The sequence below is a fragment of the Eulemur rufifrons genome, chromosome 5, assembly GCF_041146395.1.
Source record: "Eulemur rufifrons isolate Redbay chromosome 5, OSU_ERuf_1, whole genome shotgun sequence".
Classification (NCBI taxonomy): domain Eukaryota; kingdom Metazoa; phylum Chordata; class Mammalia; order Primates; family Lemuridae; genus Eulemur; species Eulemur rufifrons.
The window spans coordinates 51310305-51332937 of NC_090987.1; the positions used below are offsets into that span (position 1 = coordinate 51310305).

At 38.1% G+C, this 22633-nt stretch overlaps 1 protein-coding gene across 3 annotated transcripts in view; it reads right to left on the reverse strand.

Annotated features, from left to right (window-relative positions):
• The window catches only part of PIEZO2 (piezo type mechanosensitive ion channel component 2), a 459581-nt gene that overhangs the window by 156562 nt on the left and 280386 nt on the right, over positions 1–22633 (reverse strand). For all 3 annotated transcript variants that reach the window (XM_069468281.1, XM_069468280.1, XM_069468279.1), the window contains exons 6-7: positions 21621–21831; positions 20044–20257 (exon numbers count right to left, since the gene is read on the reverse strand). In XM_069468281.1, coding sequence (XP_069324382.1) covers positions 20044–20257; positions 21621–21831 — 425 coding nt within the window. The remainder of the gene's footprint in view (positions 1–20043; positions 20258–21620; positions 21832–22633) is intronic.

Consider the following 22633-nt stretch of genomic DNA (forward strand, 5'->3'; position numbering starts at 1 on the left):
AGGCTCAGGGATTCACTTATTTTTCGTATGTTCTCTTCTCCTTGGGTACCTCCCAACCCACTGTGACACCTGCAGCCTCGCCCTCTCCAGTTAGACTCACCTGGGGATTTTCTAAAGCCCCACTGTCGGGGCCCTGCCCCAGACCCACCTGAATCTCCTGGGGTTAGGGCTGAAGGTGATAGAACACATACAAAGCTCCCCAGTGAGTTCTTATTTAATATTTTGATCAGAGTTGAGAATAACCATCTGTGACTATGGTTAGTACAAGGGTGAGCTACAATACAAATTGTACATGAATGAGGAAAGTTGTGAAGACATCACCTCACAGAGGCTCCAAGAGCCAGTGTTACTGTTTCAGTCTATGTGTACCCTCAGGCTTAACGCATGCCCTTGAAGCTTCTCAGATCTCTGCAGAGACAGTTTCTTCTTTCTCCTTAGCTTCTGGTCAAATATGCTTTCTTTCCTAATTTGGAGCCTCAGGCCTTTGCTTACAAAAATGCATGGGCAAGTCCTTTGTTTGGAAAACTCATTAGTTTGCTCTTTCCCTAAAGCCAAGGTTTCTTTTGTCAACACATTCCCGGTCCTGGATTACATTCTTCCTAATCTTTGTCTTTTCTGCTTTTCTGCAGAGCTCAGAACCTTTCGTCTCAGTAGGAAAGCAGGATAGAGGAGTGGTTCAGAATATGGGCTTTAGAGTTAGATTTCAGTTCAAACTCTGGCTTTGCCACTTCTATCATGTGACTTGGGGTAAATAACTTATCTATACCTCGATTTTCTTATCTTTACAATGGGCATAATAAAATAGACCCTACTTTATAGAGTTGTTGGGAGGATTAAGTGAATGAACTAGCTAGCACCTGACAATACTAAGTGCCCACTAAGCCTCACCTGTCATAACTGTTACCCAGCTGCGCCCCACCAAGACCTGCTTTCCCTTCATCTTTCTTCACGGAGTGCCAGAGCCCTCCTGGGAGAATGCAACAGAACCTGACTGAATCCCTGCCATGTGTCAGGCCCTTTACATCCACCTGTTGTAACACTGCACTGATTTCATGAGGCAGGTGTTATTCAACCAACTGCAGGACGAGGAAGCCAAAGTTCCAAGAGCTTGGATCAATGAGGAAACCCAAGCTTGTGTGAGCTCCAACGAGCTTGCCTTTCTGTGAGGCCAGGATGCCTACACAAGGCAGAGTCCCTGGAACATTGGTGTGGGAAAGACTCTTCCTTCGAGTTTCTTCCCTGCTTGCTTGAGCAAAAAACCCCCAGTACCTTTTCCCACCCTCACTTCCATCACTTTCACAAGCACATTATCATAGGCTCTTCTTATGGACTGAATGTTTGTCCCCCAAAATTCGTATGTTGAAGCCTAATCCCCAGTGTGAGGGTATTAAGAGGTGGGGCCTTGGGTCATGAGGATGGAGCCCTCATGAAAGGGATTAGTGCCCTTATAAAAGAGGCCAAGAGAGCTCTCATTCCTTCTACCATGTGAGGACATAGAGAAGGCATTGTCTATGAACCAGGAAGCGGCCCTCATCAGACACCGGGTCTGCTGGCACCTTGATCTTGGACTTCCAGCCTCCAGAGCTGTGAGGCTTAAACATGTGTTCATTGTTTAAGCCACCGAGTCTATGGTATTTCATTATAGAAGTACAAATGGTCTATGCAGCTCTCCTAGGTTAAAGGCTGCTCAAATGACCTCTGTGTTTTTAGTAAAGAGGTGGAAGACACAGGATGAGAGAGAGACATTCCAAATTTAGAATATTGAGCAAAAAGCCACTAGAGAGTGTTTGTTGTCAAATATAAAACAGATCTTTCTATAAAGACAGAGAAACTTTCCAGATATATTTCCTCTATTTTTCCAGCATTCTTTACATCATCATTTCATTAAATATGTACACAATGTTATATTGGCAAAATGCCTGTGACCAAACTTAGCTACACAATAAAACTCCTAACCAAGTTCTTACACTGATTATTTACACTGCTAGTAATTTTCACTGAAACCTAATTCTGACTAGCAGTATCTTAGCAAATGCTCAATTTCAAAGATCCAATGAAAGCTTTTATATGAATGTCCTTTGTGAAAAACATTTGCTCACATAGAGAGTAATGTCAGTGTCAAAAACTGATGTAAATGATTCCATATAAGCCAATGTCACTTATGCTTTGATTTTCTTCCTGCTTATAATATAAAAGGAAACTACTGATTTCATAGTTTGTGATGATTTTCCCTGTTACTGGATAGTATTAACAAATTACCACAACATGGGGTAAAATAACTCTCAGCCAGACTTAATTACTCTCTGGAATCACTCACCTCATTTCCAAATTATTTGTTTATTTTTTTGCCTTAGAAAGTCTTCTGGATCATTTCCAAATTTAAGAGCCCTGAGTTATACTAACTTTCCTTCCCCTGACTGATTATTACTGCAATTTATAATGCTAAATCTTAATAGTGAGTAGTAAGTAACACTGCTCCTGTCTAAGCAAACAATCCCATCCCAAGCTTATTGCCTTACTTATTTTAAAGCTTGTGGATCTATTTCAAATCGTAACTATTTTTGAGATGAAAACAATCTTCATAATCACTCATCTCTTCCTCTCTATTCCTATTTCCACCCAATACCTTCTCTTTCCTTTTTTGAGCGCAGACATACTTGCTCAAGCTCACTTACTACACATTGAAGAAAGGCTAAAACTGGAAATCAGACCTCTTGAAAACTGTTTACTGTCAAACCATTGTTAATTCCATTGTTGCTTTGTTGCTAACTACTAGATTAAGGTAATGAGCTGCATAATGCCATGCATATAAAGGAATACCACATAACATGTCATACAATAGCTATTCAAGAAATTTTTGTCTGCTACTACTATACTATTAGTGTTAAGGTATAACATAAACTTGGCTTATGCCCGATTCACAGCTTAATACCATATTGAAGGCATTGGAAAATGAGGTACATAGTGTCTGTTTTAAGACAGAACAGAACCACAAATCCCTCTCAGGGTGAACTGGGTTGCTTAAGGGGTGGTAACATTTGGCACAGATTGGAAGGGTTTGAGGAAGTGATTGGGAGGATGTACAGAATTTATAACATTATATTATGTTCCACTACTAATATCAGGCTCTTGACCAAGAAAAATATATTTCTTTCATCTTGGTAATGTGCTCAAAGAAAGGGAAAAAGGGCCGCTGAGAATACTCACAATCATGGATTGGTGTCAGCAAAACATCTGCTCTTCTGTTACGGGGTTTGCACACTCTCACACACTCACAATCTGTATGTTAAGTTTCTTATATTAAGTGAAGAAGTACTCTTTGCACAGAGGTGACTTACAATTACTTTCCATGCCAAGAAGAATGTGACCAGGAGGGGGTGATGTGCAGTCTCATTGTGGACAGTGACAGACCATGGGAATGGATTCTTTGGGGAGGCTTGGTTTGAACATTTTTCACCAATTTTGTTTTTATAATTTTCCAAGTCCAGAATAGGGAAAGTCTTTGGATTCACTGATTCTTGGGGGAGAAAAGACGTTCCCTCTAAGGGGAAAACAGAACCTCCTGAAGATACTTTTGCCTGCCCTCGCCTTCTGCCCATCATGCTGGTCCACTTCCCTGTACAGTGCTCCATCACCCTGACTTACTGCACTGGGCATGAGGGAGTGGGCAGCGAGGGAGGACTAGCCATCATCACCACCAGGCACGGGCCTGTCCTTTAGTGGTGAGGGTCAGCAAGGAAGCTTGAGAACTACTGGTAGATGATACTAGAATCTCCTCTCAATCCAAAATTCTATGGTGCAATCAATATAAGTCAAGTCCTAAAATTTAACTGCTGGTGTGGGGAACAGAATTAATTTTTATGCATGAATGAAAGCAAGGACATAATGTCAAAAGGTATGGCTAGTCAGATATCCACAGAAAGCAATATTTGTGTTTGCAACCAATTTATGAAATTTCTTCAATGTTAGAAAAATGTCTCCACAGGAACAATACTGCAGCTATCTTTAAAGTATCTTTCCAGCAAGATTCTCTCTATTTCTTAAGGCATCCCATCCAAATGAGTCTAATACTGTCTTTCACACATGAGTTTTTGCTACTTCGGCTTCCAATTCCTTTTCCCACCCTACCCCCTGCATTGCATCATATGGAAAACACACCCAACGTTTAACCATCCTTTTTTTTTTTTTATTAGTTTCTTACGTTTTAAACATGTTTCCATGCCAAACCCACAGACGCTTTAATTTGTGTGTGAGAAAACTGTAATCTGACAGATTTCACACTACATTGTTTTTTCAAGCTTGGAAAAACTTCGGCATTGAGTCCTCTGGGCTCTGTATCATGCCTTTGAAGTTTCGTGGGGCATGTATGTGTCTTAACTATTTGCCAAGTTGCTGTAATTGGGATTTATGCTATATTTGTAGGATACTCCCTTATAATAAAAGCATTCTTCCCAACAAAGTACAATTTAGAACTGGGTAGAAGGTGTGCTGTATTCAGAACTGTGATTTTTGGTGGACAAATTGAGGCCATTTGGAAGTGTCTTCCATTTAACTATTATAGGCATTTTTTTCTCTGATGTCACTCGTAGGGTTCACGAGAGAATGTTTTATATTCTATGAGTGTTGTAAATTTATGGTCTTTTCCCTTTGCCTGGACACATTTTTACCTCTGAGAGAAATGTGAGAAATGAGCCAGGACCAGGACTCCCAGGACCAGCTAGTCCTCCAGGCTCCTGGGATGCTTCTTATGACAAGACCAGGCTCAACACATAAGCCGCAAGATCTTCCCTATCAAGAAGTCCACGATGAGCGGTAGTAAATGTAGGCGCTTCTATTACATGCAAATATAATTTTCCCTAACTAGCTATAATGTAAATGGGTTTAAATACCTCATTTTAATGTCCTACATAGTTGATAACAAATAAAGTTACAAAGTGGAAGAGAAGGAGAGCAATAGCAACTGACCAGTTCCCCGATGAGTCAGGTACTGTCTAAATGTCTTCCGACAGCTCTGCAAGGCGTCTGCTACTGTTTCCAGAACACATGGAGATTTGAGGTGCAAATGACTGGTAAAGTAGGAAGTGGTGAGGCTCACCAGCACAGGTATGCTGCCTTCAAATTATCACACTGCCCAATGTCTCACATGAAATAACTGGTGATATTTTTCAAAGGATCAGAAAACCCTAAGGAAAGGGCATTAGTCACGGGGTAGTTCCATTACAGGAACTAATTCATTTATCAATTTGTCCTTTTATTCAGCAAGTATTTGCTGAGTCCTGACTCTGTGTTGGGTACCATTGTCAGTGGTAAGGGTACCCAAATAAATAAGATACTAACTACCCCTGCCATCTAAGGGCACCACAGTCTAGAGAGAATATTACTCAAATATGGTAGAATGCTTTTAGGAAATTGGCTCTGGTCTGTTCAGTCCTTATGGAGATGGTTGTCAAGCATTTCCTCCCATAGAATTTCTTTGCCAGACCACTTCATGCCCTGGTGAACAACAGGTGCAAGGAGGAGAGAATGCCTCACCCAATGTCTGCTTTGGCCGTAGAGCAGCAGAACTCAGGCCTGAAGGGCTCTGTGGTGGCTCATTGATACCACAGTGAGAATCTCACACCCCAGGACAGTAGCTGGCATGTATGCTCTTGCATTTTAATCTATAGAAAGAGCACTAAAGACAAGCCTGTAAATTATTAACCAAGGAGTTTTATTTTTTACCAGAAAGGTCAGAAAAATCTAAGGAAAAAGACTAGATAATCCATTTTATGGAGGCATGCTGTAACAGGGGAGAGCAATAAATCTTCTATAAGGAAAGTTGTATCTAAATTTAAGATGCTCAAGGAAGAAACAAGCATATCTAGAAAAGGAAACAATTAGCAGTACAGGTAAAATGTTTCTATTGGGGGCAGGGTAAAATCTTAAGCTCTTAAATACATGTAATGGAAAATAGATATAACTTTCCATAAAATGTCTTTATAGTGTTATCTGACAAATAATACAAGGCAAATGGACATTCTTTAGAATTATCTTTTTTGGAAATACGTAACATATTTTAATATGCAACATATATCATGGAAATATGGCTCAAAGCAATTTTAGAGAAAGACAATGGTTATCTTTATGAAAAAATTAATGTCTAATAAGTAACTTACTGATTAATCCTATAATATTTTTTAAAATTTATTTGGTGTCATAGAGATAAAACTAACATATGATTTACTCTTTTATCCAGATGCATGTTTTTGTCATGCATGTTAGTATCAGAATGGGATTAAAAGGTTTAGAAGGGTAAAATATTGGATCAGTGGCCACATTAACCAGTTCTAAACCCAGTAAATCATGAGAAAGAATGTTAGAGCTTTTTATTTTTTATTCTTGGTAGCAGTAGCCAGGAAGGTGACCACAACATTTTTCCATCAACATTAACCTCAGGTATGATTCCACTACAATTTTATTTATTTATTTATTTATTTATTTATTTTTTTGAGACAGAGTCTCACTTTGTTGCCCAGGCTAGAGTGAGTGCCGTGGCGTCAGCCTAGCTCACAGCAACCTCAAACTCCTGGGCTCAAGCAATCCTCCTGTCTCAGCCTCCCGAGTAGCTGGGACTACAGGCATGCACCACCATGCCCGGCTAATTTTTTCTATATATATTTTTAGCTGTCCATATAATTTCTTTCTATTTTTAGTAGAGATGGGGTCTCGCTCTTGCTCAGGCTGGTCTCGAACTCCTGAGCTCAAACGATCCGCCCACCTCGGCCTCCCAGAGTGCTAGGATTACAGGCGTGAGCCACCGCGCCCGGCCGATTCCACTACAATTTTAAGTGAAACCTGTCCCTTTAGTAATAGGTGAGAAAAATCTAGCTCAATACAAGTAATCTATTTATAGTTTGTAAACAAGTAGCCAAAGCATCTAATTTTGACAGTAAAAGGATAATTTTAGCCCACCTCTCAGAAAATATATGATCAAACAATACTGGAATTGAATCCACTAAGTCACTTTAAAAGGCATTCAACGTAAACAGATTAGGTCTCTTCTCTGAACTAGGCTCATAGCTGCCACTGTTGTCAGATTCTTCCTGACAGCTACATTTGGGGGCTGGAGACAAGATCCTCCAGAGCAGCAAGAAAAAATGTTAGAACACATGCATTCTTCTTGCCTAGTGAATTTTAATTAGGTGTTTAGATTATTACCCAACTCCTTCCCTTCTGTAAGGGTACAGATACACTAGTTGGATACAGGTTATAAGGAGAGAAGAATGTGGCTGTGGATAGAGAAAAGGTTCCTTAATGTGTTTGCCAGCATCAGGATCTGGGATGACTTATAGGAGAAGGAATAAACAAATTCTGAACTGTCATTAGCACCAGTAATTCCATAGAACTTTATTTCTGGTCAAGGTAAGTCAAAGTGATTAGATTTACCTTCCTGCTTGGAACAACTAAAATTACGTGAAACAGTGATTTGGTAGACACGGCACATCAGGCAGTGAGGACAATAATCTCTGAGGGATGAGAGAAAAACAAGATAATCCCTAAAATTGCCCAAGCTTACTGCATTAAGAAAGTTTTCAGCACTAAATTCTTCCCCTGGTGCTGGGATAGAAACCCAGGAAGAGTCTGGCAAGTTCTTGGAGTTGAAAATTTGTAGCTTATAGTTGAGGAGTGTTTGGGAAGATCAAGGCAGCTAAATTTTGGATGTAGCAAGAAAGAAGTTACTCATCATATACGAGGGATCTTCAATAAGATTATTGGTTCATTTCTCATCAGAGAATTTTCAGGCCAGAGGCAGCGGGTTGATATATTTAAAGTGGTGAAAGAAAAAAAAAAAAAAAACAAAACTGTCAACCAAGAATTCTATATTTGGCAAAACTGACCTTCAAAATTAAGGGAGCAGTTAAGACATTCCAAGATAAACAAAAGCTGAGGAAGTCTTGTCCTGCAAAAAATGCTAAAGGGAGTCCTTCAGGTTGAAATGAAAGGACAGTAACTTGAAGCTGTGTGAAGAAATAAAGATCTCCACTAAAGGTAAATACATGGATAATTATAAAAGCTGGTAGTAGTAGAATTTTGGTTTGTAACTCCACTGATTTATTTTTTATGAGATTTAGTTTGGATGCTTGTGCCCTCTAAATTTCATGTTGAAATTTGATCCCCAATGTTGAAGGTGGGGCCTACTGGGGAGTGCTTGGGTCATGGGGGTGGATCTCACATAAACAGATTAATGTGCTCCGGTGGGGTGGTGGTGAGTGAGTTCTCCCTCTGTTAGTTCCCTCAGAGCTGGTTGTTAAAAAGAGCCTAGCAACTTCCCTCTCTCGCGCTTCCTCTCTTGACATGTGATCTCTGCACATGTCAGATCCCCTTCCCCTTCCACCATGAGTGGAAGCAGCCTGAGGCCCCCACCAGAAGCAGATGCTGGTGCCATGCTTCTTGTATAGCCTACAAAAACTTGAGCCAAGTAAACCTCTTTTCTTTATAAATTACAGTCTCAGATATTCTTTTATAGCAACACAAAATGGACTAAGACATTATCTTGATTGTGGTGATAGTTTTGTGGATGTGTTTATGTCAAAACTTACTTAACTGTATACTTTAGGTATGTGCAGTTAACTATATATCAATTATACCTCCAGAAAGCTGTTAATAAAAATAATACACTAATTATACCAATAAATGAGTAACTATCAAGTTTATAAAAGTTGTCAAATTTTCTTAGCAGAAAGCTTCTTTAGAGAAACTCTGAAGAGAAAAACAAAGCATCTTGGTTCACATTTTCAGAGCTATCTCTAACCCCTGAGTCATGGTTACTTGGAACTAAAAAGCAGATACAATAGCAGAAGTTACTGTATAAGCAACATTTTGAACTTTAAGAATCCAAGCAGTTATGAGGCAATATATTTCAGTATATTTATTCTCAAAATACTTCATGAGGCAGCCAAATTGGCTTATCTACAATTGAACTGAAAAATTAATGAGGTGTTGCTGCGATCAACTGAACTCCAGAATCTAGATGAGGATTGTAACTCCAACAAACAAGATGATTATATTTTGCAATAAAATGTCTGACTGAATACTTTTTTTGTTCTAAAATGACTTTTCTCAAAAAAATCTCTTTATATCTTATTTTTCATACACTGTTAACTTGAACAGTCAATCTTTCTACCACAAGAAATTCTACTGTCACTAATTTGCTATTAATTTTTAAACCTGAAAGAACCTAAATGTATCATCCAGGCATGGTTTGTGCACAAATAACAATCATTTGGAGAAAATTAAAAAAAAAAAAAAAGCATAATTGTGAACTATGCCTAATCTTTATTCCCCTTCTTATTTTAAAAGATTAAAAATGTAAAAAGTGTCATTTTTTTCACTTAGCAAGCTGCCACTGGATCCCAGAGAGTGCTGGACATGGTAGCAGATACTGAGGGAACACAAAGATAAATGAAATGCAGTTCTTGATGTTGAGTTGCCAGGAGAAGCCTCTGGCAGTTCTCCTTGCCAAGATCTGAATGCTATGAATCCAAAAGGACTAGCTCAGTCCACACCGATTAGGTCCAGACCAATCGGCTGCTCCTGACATTATGCCTACAGATGTCTCTCATACGGCTCAGATTGCTGAGCTCCTGGACCTCTATGTGAGAAAGGGCAAAGGCTGGTTTGCCACAAAATTGTTATGCAACTGAGTAGAAGGAAGGGATTGTTCATAAATATTCTAGGAAGGCAGAGGAAACATATACTACATGGACCTACTATTTTATGAAGGTGATTCTACTCATTTTGCTCATAAAGGCACAAATTACGGGTCATACAGAATTGAGCTCAAATCCTGGTTCTGTCATTTAATAGACATGTGGCTTTGACATGTTATTTAACCTCTGTAAGCTTCAGTTTTGTTTTTTAAAAAATGGACATAAAAATAACAGTCCCTGCCTCATTTGGTTATTATGAGAATTAAATAAGAAATACAGTACACTAAGCACAGTGACTCATACAAAGTAACTGACCAAAAAATGATGGCAATTTCTAAGGCAGGCCACAGCATCTTAAATTATATTGCCTAAAACCAAAATTTGTGTTTGAACTTAAAGTTTAAAAATAGGATATGTGACAAACTATATTAATATGTTATCAAAGTTCTAATGAAATGCTGAATAACTAATTAACTATTAAGACAAATTTATTTAACACACCCCCCTTCACAGTTCTCAATATATGCCAGGTATTGTTTTAAGAATATTAATTCATTTCATATTCATAAAAAGCCTATGGGGAAGGTACTAGTATAATTATACTTATCCCCATTGCATGTGTGTATATTTAAATTGTACACGTTAGGCCAGGGTCAGTGGCTCACACCTGTAATCCTAGAACTCTGGGAGGACAAGCCTGGAGGATCGCTTGAGGTCAGGAGTTTGAGACCAGCCTGAGCAGGAGCGAGACCTCATTGCTACAAGAAAACAGAAAAATTATCTGGGTGTGGTTGTGCACATCTTTCGTCCCAGCTACTCCAGAGGCTGATGCAGGAGGATTGCTTGAGGCCAGGAGTTTGAGGTCGCAGTGAGCTATGATGACACCACTGCACTCTAGCACTCTAGCCTGGGTGACAGAGCAAGACCCTGTCTCAAAATAAATAAATAAATAGTACACTTTAAATATGTACAATTTACTGTATATCAATTACACCTCAGTAAAGCTGTTAAGAAAAACAGTATACTAATTATGCCAATAATGAGTAACTAGCAGGTTTTGAAAACATTTGTCAAATTTTCTTAGTAGAAAGCTTCTTTAGAGAAAACTTGGAAGAGGAAAACAAAGCATCTTGGTTCACATTTTCAAAGCTAATCTCTTATCTTCATTGCCAGCTCATTGGTCTGGAGGCGCACGCACACATACACACTCACATAACTTTCACTTAGCTTTGTTTAGGAATATATTTTGTTTCATAGGGAGAATACTAAGAAACAGAATTAAACAGTACTAGATTCTTTCAGAGACAGGACTATTTTTTTCTATCAGTAATACAATGATGTTGCTGAGACTTTTAAGAGAAGACAAAAGAAGAGTTATTTTGTTTGATTGAGTTTTACTGAACTACTACATGCTACATAAATTGGAAATCAGTAGATACAGAAAAACATCCTGACTTAACCCTCACGTATAACAGTTTATATAACAAAAAAAAAAAATCACACTGTGTGTGCTTTCTACACAAAAAACTACAAAAAGAAGATGGAACTAACATTTCTTGACTGACTCCTAATTACCAGGCACTGTCAGCCCATTGTGCACATTATCTCACTAATACTCACCACTCCACACCACTCTGGGGCAGCTATATTAGTTCCATTTTCAAGACTAAGACCCCCAAATTAAGAAACATTACCCAAAGTCTCTCGACAATAGAAAGCAAACCTGGTCTCTGAAAAACATATTAAATATGAACTGAAATCTCTAAAGTCTTCAAAAGTAAAAGCTACTTACTACTCTACCCATATTTATTTTAGCCATCAGGGATAAAGCTATTTTTGAGTTTCCTAAATACATAAATTCAAAACCACCATTTTCCTAAAGCAAAAACTAAATATTTGCCAACACTACACTTAAGGAACCATGGCTACATACCTTGCTTAGTTTTCTAAGCTGAGCTTGACGGTCAATAATCAATGGACAGGGACCACAGATGAGGGCAGTGGAAGGGCAGTGGGTGTATAAAAATTGACAGTGACCTTTGTGAAAAATAATTTGTGCATTCATCTTATAGTCAATAGCCACATCTGGGGCTTAGACTTTAGGAGAAGCAAGCGTTACATTATTCTGATACACAAGGAGATAAAATACAAGGGTTTTAGGAAACCGCGTGAGAAAACAAGCTTGAGCTGGGAGTTCCTGAGAACCCAATGTGTAATCAGTGGTGTTAGATCCTGAGAGTACCGAAGCCAAAAGGGGCCAATCATAGCCCTCAAGAACCACGACCTAGTGGGGCAGACACATGCATCAACAGATTACTATGTTCCACTACAGCAGGTGCTAGGAAACAAGTTTGCATAGGGTAACTGTCAAGGAGACAATTCTTGTTCCTCACAGAAGGAACATGGAAGGTTCCTGAAAGAGGTGCTCGAGGTAGAATTTGAGGAGCCAGTGAGATCAGTAAGCAGATAAGGACATTTCCAGGGAAGGAAACAGTACAAGGGGTGGAATAGGTTCATGAGCTCAGGGAACTAAAAGTATTCCCTGAGATGAGGCTAGAACTGTTAGAAATGGGGAAGTGAGTTTGAGTAATAAAAATGTTGATGGCTACAATAATAAAAAACAGTGCCTGTTTTATAAGCACCCGCCACATTGCCAAGCACTTGGTATACATTCTTCCATATGATACAATGCTCCCACTGTGAGCCAGGTATTAACTATTTTCACCCCAATTTTACAGCTAAGGAAACAGAGGCATAGAGAGTTTAAACAAGGATTTGCCCAGGTGCTCTGCCTAGAAAGTAGCAGGGTCAAGACTCAATCCTGATTCCTGGACTCCAGACAATGAGCTCATGAGCGTTAGTGTAATCCTCTTAAGATCATATTATTAAGAGAATGGAGCCATTTGACCCCTGATGGCCAGGATGAGAGCGGCTGGGCAGAGTGGCCCTGATCTGTGGGCAGGTGTCTGCAGGTGAGCAGCTCTCCTAGCTATGGGCCCTCTGGAATGAGTTGCAGAATTTGGTCAACTGAGGGGCATTCTAGGTGCCCACAGAGAATAAGGCATCTTCTCTATGAAAACTGAAGGGAGACTCTTCCTGGGAAATGCCCTCAATAGGCAAAAGGACAGAAATCTGGTCTACAACATGTGATACGGGCTGAAATTCCGAAAGGGGTGGACAGACGACCTGGGCAAAGATGGGCTGGCTTGGTCAGAAGCTGCAACTGCTTCAGTACACAATGAGCACAAAATTTCAAGTGTGGCGGCTGGGCAGGACACCCCATTGCCCTGGGATCCTGGGTCCACATCACACCCACGTATGCCCCCAAGTGATCACAAGGTCCAAATGGACTCAAGGTTCAAGTATTTAAGTTCTACCAATTTTCCATTTATTGAAATGTGGAAAGCCAATTAATTTCTCTTTTGGCTCCTATTTTTCACCTTTCAGATAAGCACAAGTGAACTCTGAATGAGACCTATAGAAAAAGTCACTTAATCACTAAGAATCTTTTCAAAATGAAACCAACAGTTGGCTTGTCATTATTAACACCCACCACCTTTAATTAAACTACAGTAGAGATTACTGCCAGTACCATCTTTTAACCAAAAGGTGAAGGGAAAGTGTTAACTTGGTTGAGTTAATTTACATTCCTTAGCATTAAAATTACATGCTTTACATTTATTTTTCTCCACACACTGGACTGTTTTCAGATGAAGTTCTTGCCAACTGGTCTCCATTAAAAACGATTTAGTCTTTCTGTGCTGTTTCTGTTTATTAAAACTCAGATCACTCTAAAGCAAGACAGGCACACCCTAGCAATCCTGGGCTAGGCAGCAAAAGTGCATTTGTTTAAATAACCTGGATTATGTTGCAAAGCAGACTGCCCAAGACCTAACAGAAGAGCTGATTGGTTTCTTTAATTTTCTAAAGGCCCCACTGGTTTCTCTAAACAAGAAGAAAAAGAGATACAGCATGGAGGCCTTTATTTTTCCTTACATATAATTGTTATTTTATGACTGTTATAAAAATAGTATAAATATAATAAGTGATATTATACTTTTGGTGTTTTTTTTAACATTTTTCTTATTTGTCATAGACTAAACTCACTCTGCTGGAGTTTCAGATTTTTCTATTTCTTTTTTTACATTGTTTTAACACTGAAATAGGCCGGGTGCGGTGGCTCACGCCTGTAATCCTAGCACTCTGGGAGGCCGAGGCGGGTGGATCGCTCAAGGTCAGGAGTTCGAGACAAGCCTGAGCAAGAGTGAGACCCCGTCTCTACTAAAATAGAAAGAAATTATATGGACAACTAAAAATATATATAGAAAAATTAGCTGGGCATAGTGGCACATGCCTGTAGTCCCAGCTACTCGGGAGGCTGAGGCAGGAGGATTGCTTGAGCCCAGGAGTTTGAGGTTGCTGTGAGCTAGGCTGACGCTACGGCACTCACTCTAGCCTGGGCAACAAAGTGAGACTCTGTCTCAAAAAAAAAAAAAAAAAGAAAACAAACAAACAAACAAACAAAAAAAAAACACTGAAATAAACGTGAACTTTTCCTTCATTAAACATAATTCATTTTCTAATCATCATGATTTATTGAAATAAGAGATAAAAAAGGTCACAGGACAAATCATTGTATACGTATTTAAAAGACAATGTTATTTTCACAGAGAATGGCCCGAGAATCTGTCCCATTCCTTCTCATACTTTCATTTTCAAAAATCACAATTTAAGGTAAAGAAAGCAGCAAAACAATTGAACTTGATCAACAAGTCCCACACTGCAGTGATTCTTGTGAATAATCTAGAGAAAGTTTAGGGGTTGGAATGACAGCCAAAGATTGGCAGAGACAACTGAAAGAATTATTCAAAGTCACATACTCATTTCAGTGCTTAGCATGTGCAAAATGCTCAACAGGATTGAGAAATTAATGTATGGGTTCCAAGTGTCTAATTATACTACTATTTCATCTCAGCCTCCTGCCATGCACCACCCGTACCTACTTCAGAACTTTTGCCTGAATTATCCAGACGACTCAAGATAAAAAACAAACAAAAGAAAAGCCCACTTTTTGTAGAGGATTGTTTTTAGATGAATTCACCTCAGAATTACATTAGGTAACATCTTCACCAGGAAACAGTCAGTAGTCTGTGGCCAAATTATTGAAATTGGCTCTTGATAGAAGTCACCAATGAGTGGAGAAAAATAAATTTATCACATCCAAGTGTGTGCTAAAGCCTCTTAGGGACACACAGAGGTGAAGCACAGGTTGGGTCCTCCCACTGTTGTCCCTGTCCTCTGCTCAGAGCACTGTCAGTGCTTTCAGCGCAGGAAGCCCACAGCACAGAAGTTGTCCCACACTCCCAGATCCATAAACTCGGCCAGCCTACAGGTAGGAAACAGGTGAAGACATGCACACATAGAACTGGGGGAATCTGAACATCAACACCCAGACTTTAATTCTTCCATTCTTGTTTCCTGTCTTTCAAAATTTAAGGTGTTTTCTGTCTACAGAAATTCCCTGTGAAAAACACAAGACCTTTAGACGGGAGACTACCTACACTTTGCATTAGCTAAGGCAAACTTTGTTTGGTTCACCATTTTTCTTAGGGAGACATGCCAGAATAACCAGTTGTAATGGGGCTCTGTTCTCTTAAACAGACTATTTTGAATAGTATATTATTGGTCTTACATTTAGTTGTATGGATTAGTTTTGAAGCTTTACTTTGCTGGATCAACTTCTGAAATGTCAATTTTTTATGGTTATAATAGACTATAGCATTTCAAATTTGGGAAGAATAATCTTAAGTTCAGATATAGTGTCTTAACCTTTCCATAAATACACTCATAACTATTAAATAATGCGTCTTGAATTTTGTTTCAGAAAATATGGTCAAGCCATGCCTGTATGCAAAAGGGAAGGGAATCCCTAATTCCTACCCTCTCCTAGATAAAAGTAATGGAAAAATTCTACCACAGGTCTGGCTGAAGCTGGAAGGAAGCAGATAATCTCTTGTGGCCATTGGGTTAAAGAAAATAATGAAACCCCAATCTGTGTGCACATAGGCATGGGATTTCAGTTTACAACCTCTGCATAGTGAGGGCATCGAGCCCCAGTAAATTAACATAATGTTGGCCTGGGACCTCGAAACCTCTGCATACTCCAGCAGAAGCCAGCACTTCACAGCCCTGCAGAGGGTCTTTCACAATCAAGAGAACATGGGGTTGCAACTTGCTCAGCATGAGTTTTGTTTAGATTTAGAAGTACTGTGAGTACACATCACAGCATTATTCACGAGAACAAAAATGAGAAACAATCGACAGGGTCAAAATTCAGGGACTGACTAAGTCATAACACAGCTACACAAAGAAACACTTTACAGCCTATGAAATCACATTTTAAAAGAACATTTTATAACAGGAAAATGCATAGCTTCAGTGAGTAAAGCATGTTGTAAAACAGTATGTGCAATATGATTTAAAATTTGTTTTAAAAAACACAGATATGCATATGAAAGATACTGGAAAAATATAGGCCAAAAAGCAATAGTATATATTTCTGGGAGTTAGGATTACATTTTTAAAAAGTGTTTTCCCCCCATTCTTTATTTTTTTCCCAAATAATCACCAACAAACATGTATAATACTAATGACCAAAAAAAAAAAAAAATCAATTCAGTGTTTCTAAAAATAAGGTTAAATCTCACCAGAGAGCCCATTTGAAAGCTTACAAGAAGATAAAAATTGTTTGCACTATTTTAAGGGCAGCTTTATCCAGAAGCTGGATATAAGGGCTGGAGTCTCTGTGGTTATGAATTTTTGACAAACATCTCCACAAGATTTTTTTTTTTTTTTGCTAGTCTCCAGTTTGTTTTCTTCCAATTGAGAGTTTGGAGTTAATAACAATACATTGAAATTAAGCCTTAGGAAAATGCTATTGTTTTAAAGATGTTAATTTCTAAGTTTTAAGGAATAAAATACAATGATATCCTGTTATCACCAAGTTAATGGGGAAAAAATCTACAACAAGAAAGTTTATATATTGCTTTGTTTAGCTCAAAGTTTCTATACTCTGACACTCTGATAAGCAATTTAACTTCCTTTTACATTTTTGAGACAGTGGTCTAGGCTGGAGTGCAGTGGCCTGATCACAGGTCACTGCAGCCTTGAACTCCTGGGCTCAAGTGATCCTCCTGCCTCAGCCTCCTGAGTAGCTGGGACTACAGGAGTGCACCTCCATATCCAGCTGATTTTTCTTATTTTTTTGTAGAGATAGGGTTTTGTGATGTTGCCCAGGCTGGTCTCAAACTCCTGGCCTCAAGCAATCCCACTACCTAAGCCTTCCAAAATGATGGGTTTACAGATATAAGCCACCTTTCTTGGCCACTACCTAACTTCTAATATCTATGAGATTGCAGTAACAGATCTTTTAAACTATAAAAGGGATTATCTATAAAATGTCTGTAATAAATTATAATAATTTTAAATTTGTGACAATTCAAATGAAAAACAGATATGATAAGTTATCATAATATTAGAACTGTTAATCTCCATACCATAGGATGGCAAACTATGGCCTGTGGGCCAAGTCTAGTCCAATGCCTGTTTTGGTACAGCTTATGAACTAATAATGGTTTTTACATTTTTAAATGTTTGTAAAAAATTAAAAGAAAAATGACAGCTCACATAATGTAAAAAGAATATGAAATTCAAATTTTAGTGTTCATAAGCATAGTTTTACTGGAATGCAGCCATGTTTATTTTTTTACACTTTGTCCTAACTGCTTTGGCAACTATGATGACTTCTTGAAAGAACTGCAACGGAGACCATATGGTCTGCAAAGCCTAAAGTATTTACTAACTGATTCTTTACAGAGAAAGTTTGCCTGATCTATACCAGTGTTGTCAAAGTGACTGAATGGTCTTTGTAGTTTGCATTGTCAGCCTCTAGATGGCAGAAAAGATCCTTAAACTAGTAAGGAGGAAACAAACTCCAAAACAAAAAACTACTGCCCTACTACAGGGATATTTACATTTCCAATTAAGTCAGCCTTTTAAAGTCAGCCTTTTCAACAGTACAAAACATTTTTTTTCAATATGTGTTCAATAAACCAAAAAGTGAATGTCTAAAAGAAACCAAGAAAGGATTCATTTAGTTGTCTGTACTGAAATTAACATTTATTCACTTTTGCCTAAAATAAATATTATGTGAATATGCACCATTAAAAAGGCTCCCAGTTTTAATGTGTCTGTATAAAATTCTTCTCTTATTCAACTGAATTACACTTCTTGAGTTTCCAGGTTAATATTAATACAATCAGTTGAGCCAACTGGATTTAGAATTAGGGTGAAGAGGGAGGTGTGTGTGTGTGTGTGTGTTGGACACCAACTTTATTTTAATTGAATTTAAGTGGTTTTAGAATTTGACTGACCAGTTTTTTTTAAGCACTGTGTAGACATAACTGTAACTAGCTTTTTGGCCAAATTTTATACATGAACCAATCAAAGCAAGGCCACAGGGCCCATACACACATTCCATCTTCATACTTCCTATCACATAAAATCCACACAGGATCTCTTGAAAGAATGATCTGGTGTGATACTATTATTCATGCTCTTTTAAGTTTCAGGCTCCTCATTTCTCAACAAGAAGACAAATACTACTATACCACTTCCTGGAGGCACAGCAGAGAGGAGAATTCTGGCACCGTCTTCAGCTCACATTTGCATCCTCTCCTACCATTTATGTTCCCTGTCTTTTTTCTGTAACTTTAGATTATGAACCTTTCCTTAGACACAGAAAAGTTCAAATAGGACAACAGATAACCCCACACTGATCACCTAGTTTAAATAATTTTATTTATCTTCTGTTTCTCTCTGTGTACCTATCAGTAGTATATACATATGTATGTATGTATCTATCGTGTTTGTTGCTAAACCATTTGACAGTTGCAAGTATCATGGCACTTTATCCCTAAATAATCCACCATTTATCTCCTAATGTAATGACATTTTTCTGTGTACCCACAATACCATCATACACCTAAGAAATTAGCAATAATTCTATACTCTGAGCTGATATCCAAAGAATATTGAAATTTTCCCCACTTAACCCGAAACTGCGTTTTAGAGATTTGTTGTTGAACCAGAAGCTAATCTAGAGCCATGCTTCACATGTGTGCCAGGTATCTTAGTTCTCCTCTAAACCAGACAGGCTGTGCCTCCACTCTTTCTACACGTACCTATTTTTTCCTGATGCTGATCTGTGAAGAGAGCAGATCATTTGCCTTGTAGAATCCACATTCTGGATTTTTCTGATAGTTTTTCTGGTGGAGCCACTTAAATTATTTCCTATCCTTTATATTTTCTGTAAACTAAAGGTTAGGTCAAAAGCCTTAACAACGTGATGCTGTATATCTCGTATATTGCATCACATTGACAGGTGTGAAATGTTGAGCTATCCCATTTTGGGTAACGTTAATTTTGGTCAATTGGTTAAGGTGTTGACCACCTTCAAAAACTATGATTTTTCCTTTGCAATTAGAAAACAATCAGTGAGGTTATACTTTGTCATTGTGCAAACATCACAACAACCTTTCAAAGGAATGATTTTAGGTGGTAGCCATAATCAAACACTTCATTAAGGACTGACGAATGTTAATTTTCTAATTCTATTATTCCTTTCCCATTCATTGGCTGACATTATCCTGTAAAGAGGAGTTTTCCCTCATTCCCTGAGAAAGGTCTAGAGTCCTTTTTCTAAAAAGTCCAAGGAAATGTTGGATTATTTATTTTAATTTCCCATTTTCACAGCAAGGAGTTGGTGTAATAGACATCTCCAAATGAAGCAAATTATTAGATTTCTCTCTCTCTCTCTCTCTCTCATTCTCTCTCTCTCCATGGACTTGTGTATTTTTATTTTTAAATTTTTAAAACCAATTAGTTATTATTTTTGAAGCTCAATTTGTGGTCATACATTGGGCCCATGAGAGCTCTTTCTAGCTGGATGCTTGTGGCATATCTTTATTATTCCTTGGTGTAAAATGTTCTTCCTGGATCTCTTTCTCCAGCCAAGATCCTGTGTCTGTTCTGCTCACTACAAACACCAGCTCCCCTCCTTCCGCATCCCAGCAACACCTCCATCTGAGGAGACCCTCTTCAGATTCCTTCTAGACTGTGTCACCCAATAAAATTAAAGTGCTAGACTGCCTCACCCACCCCTACCAAATCTTTGCTTAATACATCAGTTGCCTGCAATCAAGAATAACCCCTGCAAATTCACAGTGCCAAACAAGGCCCTGAAGGGGTGGGAGGGAACATCCTCTCCTTGAAATGTCTTAAAGATTTCTCTTACCTTGCATAGTAGTCGTTGGGTGGAACTGCTTCTTGAAAGAATTGGAACTGGTATAAATAAAGTCCAATCAAGTGTCCAGCAGTGAAAATAGCTAGCAGAACACAGAGACAGCTGAACAGCAATGGATCGAATGTCCGGCACCAGGACCACCAGGTACACAGACCCAAAAACACAAAGAAATACACAGATGAGGTCAAAGATGGCAACATCATACCTAAGGAAGAAGAAATATGATCATCAAAAATGGGATAGAACTAGAAATTCACTTACTACTCAGTAAATGTAGCTAACAGAAATTACGTGTGCTGTACTTGTGCTTGGGATGGTTTTTAAAAAAAAAGAAATAAAGAGAGAGAAATTATGTGAATTTCCCTCATATGTTTTTAGGTATTGATCAGGTTTTTGAAATACTAATCAGATTTTATTTATATAATAAGAATTAATGCTACATTTATTGAGAAAAAAAAGTCACACATGAAGTGATAATTTTGTAGATACAGGGAAATACCAGATGATAAAGAAATTCACCTGTGGTATTTGAGCTGAGGGAACTTCTACTAATACCAGTAGCATCCGCATATTTACTTGACTGTTTCCATCTTTCTACTTCTCCCCCAAATTTTCAGGAATACAGGTACCTGTATGTCCATTCCAACTTTCCCTCACAAGGTTTTCTTTATAATGATTTACTTTTGTTTTGTAGTTAACTGAGAATAGTACATCCTGTGGCAGTTAAAGTCTCACTAAAACTTTGTCTTACCTAACAAAATTTGGTAATTTATCATCAAAAGGAGAGATGCAAAGTGAGATAACTCCTTTATAGGTATTTTTAAACATTTTTTTGGGCATTTTGAAATGACTCCTCATTAAAATATCAGGTTTGATTTCTTGAGATACTCTATTTTCTTTTCCTCTTTTTTTCCTTATTAAAAAACAGTTAAATTGTTTCATCTTTGCAGTTTGGGTGAGTGAATTCTAATAAGCTTTCCCACAGGAGCAGCAGTGAGCAGTGGAATGGAAGGAGAAAAAATATTGAGATAACATTATTATGGAATAAGCATTCTGTGGCCAAAATTTAAAGGAAGTGAGTGTCTGTTCTGGAAGATTACAATCTAACTTAGGAAGAAAAATAGTATATCCTGGAGAGTTAAATTAAGATTATTACTGACTGAATGTAAACAGACAAGCCTTCAGAATGCTCCAGTATGGTTTGGGATGGGTACACTCAAATTATTAATTGTAGCCGATCACCATTCCAAGACTCTAAGGAAGAGGGATAGTTGTTATTCTAATCTAAACATAGAAAATGAGTTCACTTAACAGATACGGAAAAAGATTATTTTATAGAGGTTAACAGAAACCATCTAAAAACATCAAAACTAAAACTGAATAGGAAAAATTATTTTTTTGTGTGGTTTACACATGTGGCCAGTCTTACAAGATCTAGTGTTATTAATTTGGTGTCATGGAATAGACTGCTTCCTTCTTTATTTTCTCTGCAGCCACTTGTTTCATTATTCACCAAAGTGCTACTTGTGCCTTTTTACCAAGAGCAGGCCAGTACTGGAAACACTCACCTGAGGAACCCAGTAAAATGGTAACAACAACTTTTCCAGCAGTGGTTATCATGTTGCCGATGAACTCCTTAAGCTTGGAAGCTACAGAGGCAAGCCTACGGAATATTTTTAATTTGGTGCTTTCTTCCAACTCGCCTTCACCACCATCTCCTCCGTCTAAATCCTCTTCATAGATTAGTGCCTCTTCTGAGTCTATTTTTTCTCCTCCAGTCTAAATAAATGAAAAACAGAAAACATTATAGTCCACAACTCTGCCTACCCACCTAGAAGATTATACGGTTTCTAATGTATGGTTCAGTCAATGAGGTGAATTTCATATATCAAGAAAAAAAAAACATAGCAACCACTTCAATCCCTCCAGGTCTCTTACAGTCCCTGCATGAGCCCAAGTAACTTTCATCTTGCCTGAAAAAGTGAACAGGAAACATCACTAATCATAGAGTCCCTAATAACATGTCATTTTACCTATGTGTGCTCATTTTTGTTTTACAGGCAAAGAAGAAACTGTCTGAAATATCTATTAATAAATTTAGCTTAATCAATCTGGGTTTGGTTCTTCAAATTTACAGTGTTTGCTTCCTCGGTGATAGCAGGTTTGATAAAACTATCTATGGCTTTAAATGAAAGTGTGGGTTCGATCAGTGCTTAGGAAATCCCTTTTCTTTCTGAAGTTTATCTTCGTTTGCTATTTCTGTATTTCCTGAGTGTGGGAGGATGAGCAGTCTGAGCTTCTTGGCTAAATATACAGTTGCTTCCCATCTTATCCTTTTAGAGGATGATATATCGGTTCAATCCTGGGCAACTCAGCACCTCAGTACTATTGTTAAGAGATTTGGGGAAGAAACACATGTACCAGAACACAGACATATTTCCATGTATTATTTTAAACTGAGTAAGCTGAGATTTTTTTGCTTGTTTGTTTGTTTTGCTTTTAAAGAAAAAATAGGAAGAACTTTTTTGGTTAATCAAAATCTTTCCCTAAAAGGGTTAGGTGGACTTTTTAAACCATCATC